At 50.2% G+C, this 15126-nt stretch overlaps 6 protein-coding genes across 6 annotated transcripts; 2 read left to right on the top strand and 4 right to left on the bottom strand.

Annotated features, from left to right (window-relative positions):
* Positions 1-1179, bottom strand: N7447_000791 (thioredoxin-like protein 1; the record flags this gene model as incomplete). The annotated part of the gene is made up of 3 exons (XM_057225067.1): positions 1-769; positions 867-1014; positions 1104-1179. 3 exons carry the CDS (start codon positions 1177-1179, stop codon positions 1-3), a joined length of 993 nt encoding a protein of 330 aa, XP_057089083.1.
* Positions 1180-2066: 887 nt separating this feature from the next.
* N7447_000790 (uncharacterized protein) lies at positions 2067-2672 on the bottom strand (the record flags this gene model as incomplete). Its single annotated transcript, XM_057225066.1, has 1 exon — positions 2067-2672. The coding sequence occupies one exon, from the start codon at positions 2670-2672 to the stop codon at positions 2067-2069; it is 606 nt and encodes a 201-aa protein (XP_057089082.1).
* A 652-nt stretch (positions 2673-3324) lies between these two features.
* N7447_000789 (peroxidase) lies at positions 3325-4508 on the bottom strand (the record flags this gene model as incomplete). Its single annotated transcript, XM_057225065.1, has 2 exons — positions 3325-4068; positions 4155-4508. 2 exons carry the CDS (start codon positions 4506-4508, stop codon positions 3325-3327), a joined length of 1098 nt encoding a protein of 365 aa, XP_057089081.1.
* A 2602-nt stretch (positions 4509-7110) lies between these two features.
* N7447_000788 (uncharacterized protein) lies at positions 7111-9722 on the top strand (the record flags this gene model as incomplete). Its single annotated transcript, XM_057225064.1, has 4 exons — positions 7111-7225; positions 7278-7294; positions 7356-7466; positions 7527-9722. The coding sequence occupies 4 exons, from the start codon at positions 7111-7113 to the stop codon at positions 9720-9722; spliced, it is 2439 nt and encodes an 812-aa protein (XP_057089080.1).
* A 491-nt stretch (positions 9723-10213) lies between these two features.
* gpi10 (putative glycosylphosphatidylinositol-alpha 1,2 mannosyltransferase) lies at positions 10214-12675 on the bottom strand (the record flags this gene model as incomplete). Its single annotated transcript, XM_057225063.1, has 4 exons — positions 10214-11663; positions 11716-12116; positions 12191-12421; positions 12478-12675. 4 exons carry the CDS (start codon positions 12673-12675, stop codon positions 10214-10216), a joined length of 2280 nt encoding a protein of 759 aa, XP_057089079.1.
* A 672-nt stretch (positions 12676-13347) lies between these two features.
* Positions 13348-14840, top strand: car2 (ornithine-oxo-acid transaminase; the record flags this gene model as incomplete). Its single annotated transcript, XM_057225062.1, has 3 exons — positions 13348-13812; positions 13889-14590; positions 14655-14840. The coding sequence occupies 3 exons, from the start codon at positions 13348-13350 to the stop codon at positions 14838-14840; spliced, it is 1353 nt and encodes a 450-aa protein (XP_057089078.1).
* Between the last annotated feature and the right edge of the window lie 286 nt (positions 14841-15126).

The following is a 15126-nucleotide window of genomic DNA, read 5'->3' as shown; positions in this document are numbered from 1 at the left end:
TTACTCGCCAGGCTCGTCACCAATCTTCTCTAGCTTGCCCATAGATCGGTTTGCGCCTGCCTCGCCAATAACACGAATGCGATCAACGCGCAGCTTCTCGCTGTCCCCGTCCCCATCAACGAAGAACAAAACCAGCGATGTCACATTCTGGAAATTAACAAACCGCAGGGTGACCGTCGCAGTGCCAGTCTTCGCATCCCAATCACCAGACTGGATTTCCGCCTTCTGCACAGGGGGAATACCATCCGCCTCATCGAATCCAAGCACATGGGAAGTATTCTTGTAGATGTGCAAGCTCCTGGGCCGCATGGGTGTCTCGTCGTCATCAGCGTCCGCAGGAGGGAGGGAGGTAATCTGAAGCGAGTGAACCTTCAGTGTCGAGTTGAATGGGATGTACAGCATCAGCTGCTCGTCAGTGTCGCTCTCAGTCCAATCCGCCTGGCCAGCAGCCTTACCCTTGCCCTTTGCTGCTAGTCCAGAAGGCTTCGAGGTGTTGAACAGAGCACGGGGCTCTGCCGTATCCGTATCCCGGTTCAACAGCTCCAATCCCTTCACGTCAACTTGATCTGTGATATCACTGTAGCCCTTGGCCACTATGCCGCCGAGCCAGAGCTCGCCGGAGCTGCTTCCTTCGCCGGCTCCTGCTGCGTCATCCGACTGGCTTGCCTCGGATGCAAGCTTCTGGACGATCTGGTTCAGCTGTGTAGGGTTGGCGCCCTTGACTGTTTGGTTCACGCGGCCGTTCTTAAAAACGATAAAGGTCGGCATTCTAGGTATCGTGGATTTGTCAGTAGTCGAAGCGAGTATTGTAGAATTTAACGCGCGGGTCAGGCTAGGTTATAGATGTTTGGATGAATTGCACATACGCTGTGACGCCGTAAGCTTTCGCAAGCTCTTGCTGGTGGTCGACATTGATCTTGGTGAATGTGATTTGATTCGGGCGGGAGAGCTGGGTCGCCAGCGAGTTATACGCAGGTGCAATGGCTTTGCATGGTCCACACCAGTCAGCGTAGACTATTCAAATGTCAGGTCAGGGTCAGCGACAGCTCTGGTAGTTCGAAGACAGGGTCTCGGCGGGGCAGGATCGCGCGGCAAATACTTACAGTCGGCCACTACAAGACGGGAGGACGTGAGGAGCGATGAGAATTGCTCCTTCGATGAGATCTCAACGACAGACATGGTGAAGTTGGGAGGGGAATGAGTGTGAAATGGAGGGTGGAAGAGGATGGAAAGATGTAAGGCTGTGTTTTACTGCCTCCGCATATGTCATCAGCCCCTCTGCACAATCAACAATATGTACCACGGCAGGAAGTGTGTTCTGCCTACACATTATTTTAGTTTAACTGACTATTGGATCCTCGATTGAAGTACAGAATTATTCTGTGCTCAACTCAAATGCCAGGTTATCAGATTCAGTTATTTTGGGGATTATCAGAATATATATTGTTGCAATGCTCTCACCATGTGATTGAAAATCGTTTATCGTGACTTAATCTATCTATATTTTTTTTTAAATAGAAGTTAAGATACAAACATATACACAGAAGGTATATATTCATCTAGATGTAGAACTAAATGTTGACAAGTAGCTCTATAGTATAGGATTCAGTCTCATCGTTGGATGCATGAGTTTGAGCCGGGCCCAGCTCGAAGACAAGAGGCCAGAGTTGGATTTCGGTAAGGATGCATGAGTTTGTTCTCAATGAGAGTGAGATGGGACCCAAGGCGAGTATATCACTTGGTGTATGCTCTTGGTTTACACCGGATCCGACGAGGCTGGTATGCACAAACCAGAAGCAGGCGGCAACCCAATCTGCAAAAGAAAAACCGAGCTCGGGAAAAACAAAGCCCATAACAGAAGAAGAATGAACGTCCGAGCCTGTACCCTGTCTAAACCATCGAGTCTAGTCCCTGGACAAGACATAGACTAATCTAGACATGGGACCACGGGATGCCATTTATCGCACAACGGCCAAGACATAAGCTGCACAGTCGGGCACGAGTTTCAACAGTATGCCGGAGCAGATATGACTGCGAAGAAAAATATGACTTGACAAGCCATCTCTTCATCCTCCATCTGCCTCAACGGCAAACAGAATCTTCAACCAGAGACTGCACCCGCGACACCCAATAATGACCTCACCATGCTCAGCCTCCCGCTCCAAATCTTCCTCATTGACCAGGAACCCGCGCTCATCACCGCACCGACATCCGCGATACCAGCAGTCGCCGTTGCCGCCTTCCGCCTCCTCACACGCAAGATCCTCCAAATCCACTATCTCCAAGCCGGTGTGGAACACATCGCCAGTCTTCTCCCGTCCCGCGACCTTCAGCTTATCCAGACGCAGAGATCGATTATACTCGGCGCTGAGGACGGGGTCCGATAGGGTTTTGTAGGCAGTGGTGATCTGGTCGATGGTATAGAGTTGTTGCGACGAATTGTCAACGGATCTGGCAAAGAGAGGGTTCGGAGTAGATGCGGATGTAGAATTATTCGAGCCGCCTAGCCCGGTTTCCCTTGCGACAGCACCCGCCTTGTCCGGGTGGTGTTTCAGCAATGCTTTATGGTATGCGATCTTAATCTGCTGCTTGGAGAGGACTGTCGACGAAGACCCCGTGAACGGCAGAGACAGGATCTCGTAGAAGTCCACAGCATGCACCGTTCTCGTCATATCGATAAAATGTCTTTTTCTTTCTGTTCAGGGTCTGTTCGTCGTATCTGGGTGGTTGCGCTGTTTTCGTGTCCCGCGCTGAGTCGAGCGACCAGTCGGAGGTGCGCGCCAGGCCGTAAGAGTGACGCCTCGAGGTCTAGCGGAGAGGTCCAACCGTGTGTATTCCAGGTAATTATGATAATCTGGGGTAGCAGGGGTGCTACAAAGCGGGGTTGGTGAGCTTTGTTGCTCAGTAATGTGAGGTTTGTAGGTTTTAAAAATGGCGGGTTGCCCTTGCACGCCACTTTGGGAGAGGGCCTTCCGGACCCATACCTGTTGATGTTGGGCCTTGGATCCTTTTCTCTCCTTTGTTTTCTCGATATCATGTATTTTTTTATTTTACAATATCGATGACCTAGGTGTTCTCTGGACGCAATACAACCCTGCCAAACTTCGCCCATCGGCGATGGCCCGCCCCAAGTGAACCATGCTAATGCTACATCCTACCCAAGGCGAAAACTTACATGCCGTGAACACAGCTGGAATGCAAATATGGAAGGAAATCTATGATTCCACTGGCAACAAGAAAAATAAATTAGTGAGTACCGACTCGGATATCAAGACAGGCAAATGAAAGGATATGGGATTATGAGGCACTTTTTGAGCAATCCCTTTACTCAGAATCAGAAGTCTTGAAGACGATGCGGTCGTCAGTCTTGAAGGGCACACCGAGCTCAATGAGCTTGACAAAGACATCGGAGAACTCCTTGAAGAAGGCATCGCTGTCCTTGGCATAGCGCTCGACATGCTTCTTGAAGCCCTTATCCTTGATAAGAGCCATATCAGTGGGCAACATCATGAGAGTGCCAGTGGTCTTGTCAGTGAACTGAGTCGGGCCGTTCCACTTCTTCTGGACCCACTTCTCCTCAGCAAGTAGGCGGAAGAACTCATTGGTGAACACAGTAGGGCTGAAGTCCCAGGGGCCGTCGTAGCCGGAACGATCGGCGTGGCAGCGGCCTAGGGCATGGGCACCGATCAGTGCAACCATCTCGCGGTCATCAAAGCCCATGCGGGAGAATATATCGCGGACGTGACGATGGTCCTTGGCGGCGTCAGGAAGACGGCCGTCAGGAGTGCAGGCAGCGGCGTCCCTGTCCTCACGGCCGGGTCTCCAGGGGATGGTAGGACCACCCAGCTCCTGGATGGCACAGGCACCACCGAGAGTCCACAGATCGGAGTAAGTGATCCAGGGGAACTGAGCCTTGATGGGCTCGAGGAAGTCGCGGGCATTCTTGAGACCGGCATTGGCGCCGTGATCAGACTCTGGGGCGAATCTCATAGTAGCGCCGTTGCTACCTCCAGTGCCAGTCTCCTTGTCATAGGTACCACTTGCGTGCCATGCGAGACGAACAAGGACCTATTGAGCAACAAAAAAATATATAGGTTAGCTCTTTGGCCTTGGATTACAACATGGAGCAGAGCTTGGGAAGTGACTGCACTTACGGGACCATAGCTGCCGTCATCATAGTCGGTCTCGTCCTCCAGACGGCGAGCGATAGCGTCGTACACCTTCTGGTAATCGGCCTGAGTGGGGACGAAGGGCCCCTTGGGGGAGGAGTCGCCGTTCAGGTAGAGGTACGCTCCACCTGCACCGAGGGCACCTAGACCAAGAGCCCAGAGGCCAAAGGATGAGCCAGACTTCTCAGAGCCAGCTTCTGAAGCATATCCGCGACGACCAGAGGCGCGGAGACTATTGGCGGGGATGGCGAAACGGGTGCTGCGCGCAGCAGGGCGGAAAGAGGAGGTTGGGGTTGAGCGCAGGAAGGCCCGGGAAGCAGATCTGGCAGCCGAAGCCATTGTAATAGGATAGAGAGTGTGTGAGACACGAAGTCTTAATGGGTATCACTCAAGGAAAGGAAAGGAAAGGAAACGTGGGAGTACAAAGAGAGGAGGGAAGAACCGGGGGGATTTGTACTTCTCCTGTCCCATTTTCTCTATGCAGTACAACCCTGAGCCAATACTTCGGTACAACGTACAGAAGCTGACGGAACCGCAGCCAATCAAGGGGGCCACATATGCTAATTGCCTCGACGTTTTCGTCTCATCTCCGCATTTCGGTACATCACCGTACATCCCCAGACTTTCACTTTTGTCAACTATTATCTTTGTGTCTCAAGGTATAATCCGAGGAGATCGTACTTATTGAACAGTACTCCGTACACAGTCCAGACTGACAGAGGCGTGAGTAAAATGGTATCTCGGAAATGTATTATTAACAGCCAAGTGCTGTTTGGTCAATATTGATTGATCCACTCTGGCTCCCTTCCGACATGCTTACCTGATCCAAACGGTCTAGTTACTCCCAGGCTTCGTGATAACAAAGGTCTAGATACCTTATAATTATGTTATACATCTATATTCTCTATTATTTAATAAGCTAAGTTATTTATTAATGTGTTCTAGATCTCTTGGCAAAATTAAACGTTTTCAATGGTCTCGATCTTATTACCCATGGTTCTAGCTATCTGATTGCCTATATCCATGGATAGTACTTCTATGACCTGGAATGATGCCATGCGATTCCTTGGGTGATGGATGCCTATGTATCAATTACTGGCAGGGGTTATCGTGTTGGCAGTGTGGAGGAAATAGATACAACATATACATATTCTTGTATGCCACAGAGAGAGGACTTGAACACATATGCCCTGCTCTCTTCTCTGATCCTGGAACTACCCAAACGCTTATACTATTTGCGTTCATGTTCCCTTCCTCTTCGCAAACAGTGCTCTCGATGAATCCCCCAAACGCGTCACAGTATCAAATGCTTACAGATCAACTACCTCGTCAATGCTATAATGAGAAACCAAATTGGCCTTGGTTGCCTCTTGTTTCTTAGTCTGGACGATGGAGTCGATTTCCACCCGCTCCTCTCTACCTCAATCTTGGATCTTTTCCTTATGAGCAACGACTCGACCAAAGGCAGCAAAGTGCACCACAACGCGACGGTCATTTGAAAAGGTGACGCGGTAACAAATCTTGAAAGTGCCATTCAAAAGCCATGGAGCTGTTAAAGGTTTACTGCCGCAATGCCGGGAAGCAAGCTCGCTCGCCAATTCCTCTGGTGAGTTTCGGAGCAGATTTTGAATACACACTTGGAAAAGTCGATCTGACTACTGTACTGCAAGATTGTCAAAGTCCATTTCGCATGCGCTGGGAGAAGGATGTACGAGAACAAAAGTTAGTACGGGGTACTCTGTATGGAGTAGACAGTGTCTGCTTTTGGGTAGTGCAATTCAGTGGCATGGTCATGTGACACATAAGCCGAACTTCGTATATGAAGGAAAAAGCACAAAAAGCACAATGATTTAAGTATCCAAGGAATTGGAAGGGAATATGACATAGAAATTTGAATAAATTTGAATATATCTTTCATTATTAGTTGGAAATGTCCGTCGTAAAAAAGTCCTGCTGTTCAATAGATATGAACACCAGGGTGGAGTAGACGCAGCTCTGCTAAAAACTGTTTGGTTTTGATATTCCACGAACGAACGATTATAAAATCACCCAAGAGACGGCAGTGCCACAGGTAGGCACCACGCGGGTTATGTGGTTTGAAATTTACATATCTGAATGTTGGATTCAAGTCCTCAACAATCCCCGACATTAAAGGATTGGACTCTCGAGTCTCCAACACGAATGGTTAGAGGAGAAGAAAAAATGTGAAGTGAAAAAGCTTTTATCTTAACCTGCGTAACACGTGATTTGACTAGCGTCATCACATGACCCGGCCTTTTTGTATCGAAAATTTCCGCGCAAATTGGGAACTTTTCTTCTTTACACTTATTCGAACGCATAATCAACCGCCAATTCCTCGTTCATAGGATGGTTGGTCATATTGGCGTACTAGAAGATATTGGGTAACATTATGACTTCTCGACGGCTCCGAACAGGCTTCAGCCTTTAGGCGCATTGGTAGATGCGAGTCATTGCTGTCCAGACATGCCATATTAAAATTTTCCCCTTAGTATTATTAATATACATAATCTGTTGACACGAACACCCGTATGAGCCTAGGCTCGGCTATAAAAACCTCAAGACTTTTTAGAAGTGTTCTAGAAGAACCTGTAGAGTCAGCTATGCTGAAAGAAACACGGAACGAACGATATACGATGTAGCAGAATGAGCTTATCAACCCAATTCAACTCAACTTTGCAACAGTTGAACCAATTCCTTCATGTCTTGACTCTCTAGTACTGCCCGACTACACCGTACTTTTCTTTACTCTCTTTACTATACTTCAATAGTGTAGATGTATGTCTCATTTGGAATGATCTGCCCCTCGGACGTCAATCGAACCCTTCTCCGCCCCGGGAACCAGAATTCTTCCCCTATTCCACTTTCTTGTATTGCTGCCACTCCTTTTATTTATTTATTCTTGTAATTATTTTTTTGTATCATGGCCCCTGGTATCAGCAAGCGCCAGCAGGCGCGGAATGAAAAGACCTTGACGGAGCTGATCCGGACCGTTCCTGGCAATGACCGATGTGCCGATTGCGATGCCTTGACCCCAGGTTAGTCCCAAGAGATCCTTATTGTTGACCACACTAATTCTTATTTGATTAGGATGGGCAAGCTGGAATGTATGCCACTGCTTCCTTTACCTTCGAGCGAATCCACAAACTGACTGTTCGTCTCCGATAGATGGGCATCTTCCTTTGCATGCGTTGCGCCGCACTCCACCGAAAGTTGGGCACACATATTTCCAAGGTTAAATCTTTGACCATGGACACCTGGACGTCAGAGCAAGTTGATGTGAGCACAATCCGGCACGCAGTAGCAGAGGTCACGAGCTGACAAAGTGGACTCTATCAGAACATGAAATCGCACGGTAACATCCTTATGAACAAAATGAACAACCCGCGGGGTATCAGGCCGCCAGTTCCTACCGACATTGACGAGGCCGATGCATGCATGGAACGGTTTATCCGGCAGAAGTATCAACATCGCTCCTTGGAAAATGGGAAGCCAAAGCCCCCGAGCAGGGAGGATTCGAGTTACTCCAACCCTAGGACTTCGTCCCCCGTGGAGTCAAGAAAAAACGACTATAACATATCTCCCGAGGGTTCTCCTCCTCCACTTCCGCCTAAACCTGGAAGGTTCTTCAAGTTTGGTCTACGGTCGTCATCCTCTACCTCAAACCTCCGTCGATTTGGTGGCAAGCCCAAGGTGACTTCGCCAACCTTGGACAATAGAGCTTGGTCACCACCACCATTGCCTTCCAGAAGGACGACAGGGCTTGGTACGCCTGTCGCTGATGTGGCAACGGCATCTTTCGAGTCTAAAATGGCGGCATTGCAGGACATGGGATTCACCAATGACCGACGAAACGAGATGGTTCTCAAGGGACTCCATGAGGATCTGGATCGAGCGGTCGAAACACTGGTTAGGCTGGGCGAGGGGAGCAACCCTTCATCAAGATCCAGGACTCCAGTCGGGACCAGCACTGCTGCATCTGCGCGCATAGTAATCTCGAAGCCCGAGACGTCCAAGAACCCATTCCCGGTCAAAACCGACAACATATTCCCCGAGGTTTCCAACAACCCATTTGACCGGGCAGTCTCAAATCCTGTGCCCCTGTCGCAAACCCAGCAACTACAGACCGCTTCGTACAACCCATTTGATCAGCTAAACCCGAAGCCGGCCTCTACGCAGCCTTTAGAATCATCTTTCCAGGGCCTGCAGGTTTCCCAGCCTTTGTTCCCTCACTCCACTGGTGGATACCCGAACCAGACAAGCTCCATGCAGCACTCTGTGTATCAACAGTCTTATACACCTCCGATCACATCGACGTTCTCGCAGTCTCCGTATGTTACCTCGCCTCAGCCAATGGACAACACCTACAATCCATTCAACCAGGCACCCCCGCAGCCGCAGGGTGGCTTGGCCAGTCAGACATATCCCAACCCCAATTCGCCGCAAACGAACCCCTTCTTCAACAATGCGCCGCAAAATCAACCCATGCAGCCGCAACAGCAGCAAGCGACCCCATTCGCAACAAACTCAGGAGGACCTGGATTCCCTCAACATGCAAATACCATGCCGGTCATGTCTTCCACCTCGCCATTTGGACCAACTGCTTCTTTCCAACAGCAACAGCAGCAGCAGCAGCAGCCATCAAATGGTCTGGGAGCTTACAACCCGTTCCAGCAAGGGCTGGCGCCGAACACAGCACAGAACGCAGGCGGCTTCTCTGGCAAACACCAGCAGGCGCAGCAGCTCATGCCTCAACCCACTGGAATGGACAAAAACAGCATTCTTTCATTGTACAATATGGGGCCTGCGCAGTCTACTATGACATCCATCCCCGAGCAACCTCAACAATTCCAGCAAAACCAGCAAAACCAGCAGCAACAGCAGCAACAGCAGCAGTCCCAACCTCAACCCCAGCCCCCCACGATGAACCCCTACTCCCAACAATCAAACCCATACACCTCCATGCCTCAGACCCAGCAAGCCACAAACTTCCAGCAACAGCAACAGCAACAGCACCAGCAACAGCAACAGCACCAGCAACAGCACCAGCAACAGCACCAGCAACAGCAACAGCACCAGCAACAGCACCAGAGCCAGCCCCAGCAAAATTATCAGTCCCAGCAAACTACCACCAACGCCCAGCCTACCACATCCAACAACCCATTCTTCGGCACCGCCCCCACAGGCAGCGGATCCGGTCTTGCTGCACAAGCAGGCATCAACCCATATCAGCAGCAATCCTCGGGGCTAGGAATTGGCGGCATGAATGGCCAACCCGGGGCTGGAACCGCCCCTGGAACCACTCCAGCGGTAGGAACGAATAACTCCCCATTTTCGGGAATGAGCAGTCCCCCCTTTGCAGGAGCAAACAGCTCCCCATTTGCTGGAGGGAAGTCCCCATTTTCAGGCCCGCCGCCCACGAACTCGGCGTTCCAACGCTCACACATGAGCCAGCCAAGCGTTGATGTGAGCGGGCTGCAGAGTGGTCGCCATAGCCCTGATGCCTTTGCTAGTCTGAGTGCTCGCTATGGTTGAGCTGTATGACTTTGACCTTGGATAATAAGTAGATAGATGGTCGAGTAATGTGAATATGGATATTGACATGGACATGGGCATTATTTTGATTTTGATTTTGGTTCTCACACTGACTTTTATACTGATCTCCATATAGAAGATTGACTAGACGTGTTATGGTTGTGCATGTCCGGCGCATTTTGTCTGTTTGCCATTCGTTAAACTTTTATTTCTTTTCTTTTCATCACATTCCCTGGTCACTTTTCCTTTGTTCATTGAAAAATTCCTTCGATTACCGGTTGGTTTCTTGTTAGATATAATCTCCGAACTAATAGTATATTACTGGTGAATCAAAGACAGATTATCGTACTGTAAATCTAAAGCTATATGTTCAAAGAAGCTAAAGCACAAAATGCAAAGAGTAAGGGAATGTGGAAGGCAAGAAAAATGCTCGCAGCACCACATATATGACCAAAAATGGCTGGAGACTAAAGAAGCCAAGAGTCGTGATCTCAAGACCACAACTCTGCTTCTGTAGGTCTCCTTTTAGCTCCGCCCAACCAAGACGGCAACCCGGGAAGCCAATCCGACAGCCAGGAAGGAAGCCAACCTGGTTTCCGCTTCGAGAATGGCAACTTCGCTACAAAGGTCTCCCAACGAGTGGGGGGACGCCAAGGCCAAGAAATTGATGATTTTGAAGGCGAGAAAAGAGACTTCACTGAACGTTGCCATGATGCAAATAATGAAGGAGGCGAAGCGGACCAAGGCAGCGAAGAAACATGAAGGCCCATCCATCCCTGCTTTTTTTGTTTGCGCCCCTCATTCTTGAACGCTTCGACGATACGATCGAATTGTTTATCTCGGCTTTGCTGCAATTGGCGTTGGGTCTCAGAGCGCCAGGCGTCTTGCTCTACCATGTCCAGACACCAGACTACAATGTCACCACGACGGCGCCAGTCGTCGTGCCAGTCGGTGTTGAATGTGCGCCAGCACTCGCCGTAATGGGAGCCGCGTAGCAGGGTGTAGAGGGTTGGCTCGAGCTGGGCGAAGAAGATGAGGTAGTCAGGCCATTCATGTCGTTGGGCCTCGGTGGGGGTCTTTCCTGATAAAGAATGGTATGCGGAAGAGGTGTAGCTGGGGCGGTGAGGGAGGTGACGGAGACCACCAGCCATGTTCTGGCGTAGGAATTGGGATGGATCGTCGTAGAATTGGTCTGCTTCGTCTCGGTAAACGGCTTTCTGGGTCGCATTGAGATCGATCGGTGGCTCGCAGGAAAGGGCCCAGGCGTTGATTGTCGGGTAGACTAGATGAGATCGCCAGGGTGTGCTATGGCAGGGCATTAAAAAGCCAGCAGAGATTCCGGTTTCGGAGATCGAGTTTGTTTGTTTTTTTGTTGTTGGCACCGAGTGTGCTTGGTGCTGGTGACGGAGATAAGAGAGAACCTTCAATGTTCCTGATGCATGATGGAGAGTTGTGTACAGTGCAATGACCACGTTGACAAACACAAGAAAGATGAGAATCAATCTGCGGGGAGCATGACGCGGGTATCCCCGCGAGTGGATGGCTGGGTAAAAGAATTGCACTAAAGGCGGCGCAGCTAAGATGTGCAGACATGGCAGCAATGGGTAGATGAAACGCACTTCCTTATGAGAGATTAAAGAGAGGGCAAATGGCATCACAAGGCAGACTGTTGCCAACTGCACTCGGATTGCCGCCTGCAAACTGTTTCCCACCTTGGAATTCCGAGTCGTTAAGGTTCTGTATAAACCCCAAAGTGCGGCAGGCAACATAGTGGTGAGTAGAAGCGGATAACCCTGCGAGACATAGTAATGCCAGTCATTGCTACCATAGAAGACAGCCAGTGACTGCGCGATGTTGAAGTATAGGAACCTAAGCGGTGGGAAAGTCCAAATTCCATAGAAGAGACGGTCCGCAACGGAAGACACCGCGAGAATTGCCGATCTATCAGATCAAAAGGTCAGCTGGTCCCTTGTCAGGAGGTCAGATTGCTTACCCGCAAACTATAATCTCGAAAATGAGGATCTTGCGCTGGGGCCAAGAGGTCCGAAGCCAAGCGAGGCCAGCCAGGGTTGCCCAGACGATAATGTTGGTCGGACGCAGTATACATGCGAGCGCCGCCAGTGGCAGGCATTTGTGGAGGCTGCAAGCACCGTCAGTGGCTGTTGCCAGAAAGTTGGAGGTTTGGTCATACCCAAGAATCACACTTCGATCCCGGTCCGTGCCCCTCATTTGATTGCCAGTGTTTTTGCCGCGGCCGTCGCCGGCTGTAGAGCCTACCGACCATTGCCATGGCCATAGTTCCAACGCAACAATGGTTATTGTTGTCTCGAGGCAGTTTGACAGTGTCCTAGTTGAGCAGAACCATTGCCAGGGATTTAGGACGGTTGCGACCAGCTATTGTACAATTAGCACGCGCTCTTTCCTGCCAACCTAGGGAAATTCTAAACACCCGACATATAATCACATACCGTTGTCCACGATCCACGGGAATCATTTCCATAGACGCGAACTGCGAGCTTCCATGTATAGAAATCACCAATTGCCGCCACAACGGCCTGCGCTGTCTTTGGAGCGGCAATCAGGAGCTCTGCGCGCGTGGCGGGAGACACGCTGAGGGTAGAGGCGAGGAAATCGGCGACTTTATAGATAGTGGCAAAGAATAAAGGATGTAGTGAGGATCGGAGTTGGTGCCGCCATTCCTAGGAGCGCGATATTGAGGTTAGCCAAAGCTATATGTCGACGCGATCGCACTCACCCATGTCACCCAGGCGCCTTGGCCCTGACCGAACGCGATCTGCCAAGCTGGCTCCAGTGACTGAAAGTATTCATCTGGCTGGAAAAAGGTCCGAACTGTAAAGGCATTGAGGAGACGGAAGGCGATGAGGAAGAGGAGTATGTTTTGAGTGGGCGGGAAGGTTTGAGGCGCGCGGCGCGAAGAAGTTGGTTTAGACATAATTAAGGATAAGAATATTGTGAATGTTCATTCATTCCCTCGTACATTGCGCTTAGAGGCTGAAGGCTGACCTCACAAAGTGCGTGAACATGGACAAAGGAGAAAGCGGAAGATGTTCTCCAACTCCGAGGCTCGACCTACTCGATTCGACTTAGCATTCTTCAGCACTCTTCAACATTTCCACCCTTGGTCTCTTTTGTTTTTTTCATGGGTTTTTTTGTTCCAACCTAATCGATATTGATTTAGTCTTTTCTTCTCTACAGATCTTCAAGATTCAAGTATAATTTCAGCTCCTTCAATAACCGCTGTATGACGTGCATTTTTCTACCCCGGTGATTTAAATTAGACCAATAGTTACGAGGCTAAACATGATCCTAGAGCATATCTAGTCCAGGAACGAATCAGAAATCGTGGTTATTCAAGCCAATGGAGCCCTGTAGGGTAATCCTGCGCATAGGGAACAACATCGGCACGACCTGTACTTAGCGGACATTCGGTCTCAAGTCTAACACTTAACGGCATAGCGTACAAAGGGAAAAATTCCCCTTACTTATATAACTTCTCTTGTCCATTCTTTTGCTCTTGAATTTCTTATTTCTTATATCTCTCTTCCTCTCCTTCTTTACCCCATTGTCGATCCTCCCTCTCCAACTTTCCTCCCCGCAATCCACCATGTCTACCGGGCCTTTCTCCCACTACCATGCTGCCTCTTCTGCCGAGGCTATTGAGTCCGAGGAGCAATATGCTGCTCATAACTACCACCCTCTCCCTGTTGTCTTTGCCCGGGCTCAGGGTACTTCGGTCTGGGACCCCGAAGGTCGTCACTACCTTGACTTCCTCTCTGCCTACTCCGCTGTGAACCAAGGCCACTGTCACCCCAAATTGATTGCCGCACTGGTAGACCAAGCTTCGCGAGTAACTCTGAGTTCCCGTGCATTCTACAATGACGTTTTCCCTCGTTTTGCCAAGTTCGTTACCGAATACTTCGGCTTTGACATGGTGATGCCCATGAACACCGGCGCTGAGGCCGTTGAGACAGGTATCAAAATTGCCCGGAAATGGGGATACAAGGTCAAAGGCATTCCGGAAAATCAAGCCGTTATCTTGAGTGCAGCGAATAACTTCCATGGACGTACAGTAAGTGAATAGTATCCCCTATTTGTTACACCCGTGTAGGTAAACATCAATGGCCGATTCTGACCCCTTGCATTAGTTCGCCGCCATTTCCCTATCTTCCGATCCCGAGTCACGCGAACACTACGGCCCTTATCTGCCCGGTATCGGATGCACGATCCCGGGAACCGACAAGCCCATTGCCTACAATGATAAGGCAGCTCTGCGCGAGGCGTTCGAGGCAGCTGGTCCAAACCTGGCCGCTTTCCTTGTCGAGCCTATCCAGGGTGAGGCAGGCATTGTTGTCCCCGACCCAGACTACCTGCAGCAGGCCCGGGAACTCTGCGACAAGCACAATGTGCTGCTGATCTGCGACGAGATCCAAACCGGTATCGCGCGCACGGGTAAGCTGCTGTGCCACGAGTGGAGCGGAATCAAGCCCGATCTTGTCTTGCTCGGCAAGGCTATCTCGGGTGGTATGTACCCAGTCTCTTGCGTGCTTGGTAGCAAGGACGTCATGCTCACAGTCGAGCCGGGTACCCATGGTTCGACCTACGGCGGAAACCCCCTTGGCTGTGCCGTTGCTATTCGCGCGCTCGAAGTCGTGCGCGAGGAGCACATGGTCGAGCGTGCAGAGAAGCTCGGCCACTTGTTCCGGGATGGGCTGTTGGCTATCAAGAGCCCGCTCATCCAGACAGTGCGTGGAAAGGGCCTGCTCAATGCCATCGTTATTGATGAGTCAAAGACGAATGGACATACCGCTTGGGATCTGTGCATGTTGATGAAGGAGAAGGGTTTGCTGGTATGTATATGAGCCCCTACTCGTTGAGTTTATTTCGGAGATCGCTGACTCTTATATTCTCTAGGCCAAGCCCACCCACCAGAACATCATTCGCCTCGCTCCCCCGCTGGTCATCACGGAGGAGGAGATCCAAAAGGCTCTTGGTATCATTAAGGAGGCCGTGGCAGACCTTCCCAACCTCAAGGGCGCATCCGAGGATCAGGTCATCCCTCCCCCGGAGAAGAAGGTCAAGATTGATCTTGAGAACTAGATGCATTTATGAAGAGCGGGGCCTCCTTAGGTCTACATATCGCAGCCGCAACCCCAGAAGCCGCGTAGGGGATCCATCTGCCATAAGCCATGCATATCACCTGATATCTGATATTCTTCGGGCTAGCTTGAGATTCCCATTGGACACAAGTTTGAGACGACCGGAATGTCCCTAACACATTCCAACTGTCTTGGATCTGCTTGTTATCCCACGATTTGAACGATGGAATGACTTTCCTTTCCTTTCCGGGTCAAAACTTGTATGTCATAGCAAATAGACCAAATTG

This window comes from Penicillium robsamsonii (genome assembly GCF_028829455.1).
Source record: "Penicillium robsamsonii strain IBT 29466 chromosome Unknown utg000001l_segment0_segment0, whole genome shotgun sequence".
NCBI classification, from domain to species: Eukaryota; Fungi; Ascomycota; class Eurotiomycetes; order Eurotiales; family Aspergillaceae; genus Penicillium; species Penicillium robsamsonii.
This window is presented reverse-complemented; position numbering and strand designations above follow the sequence as displayed.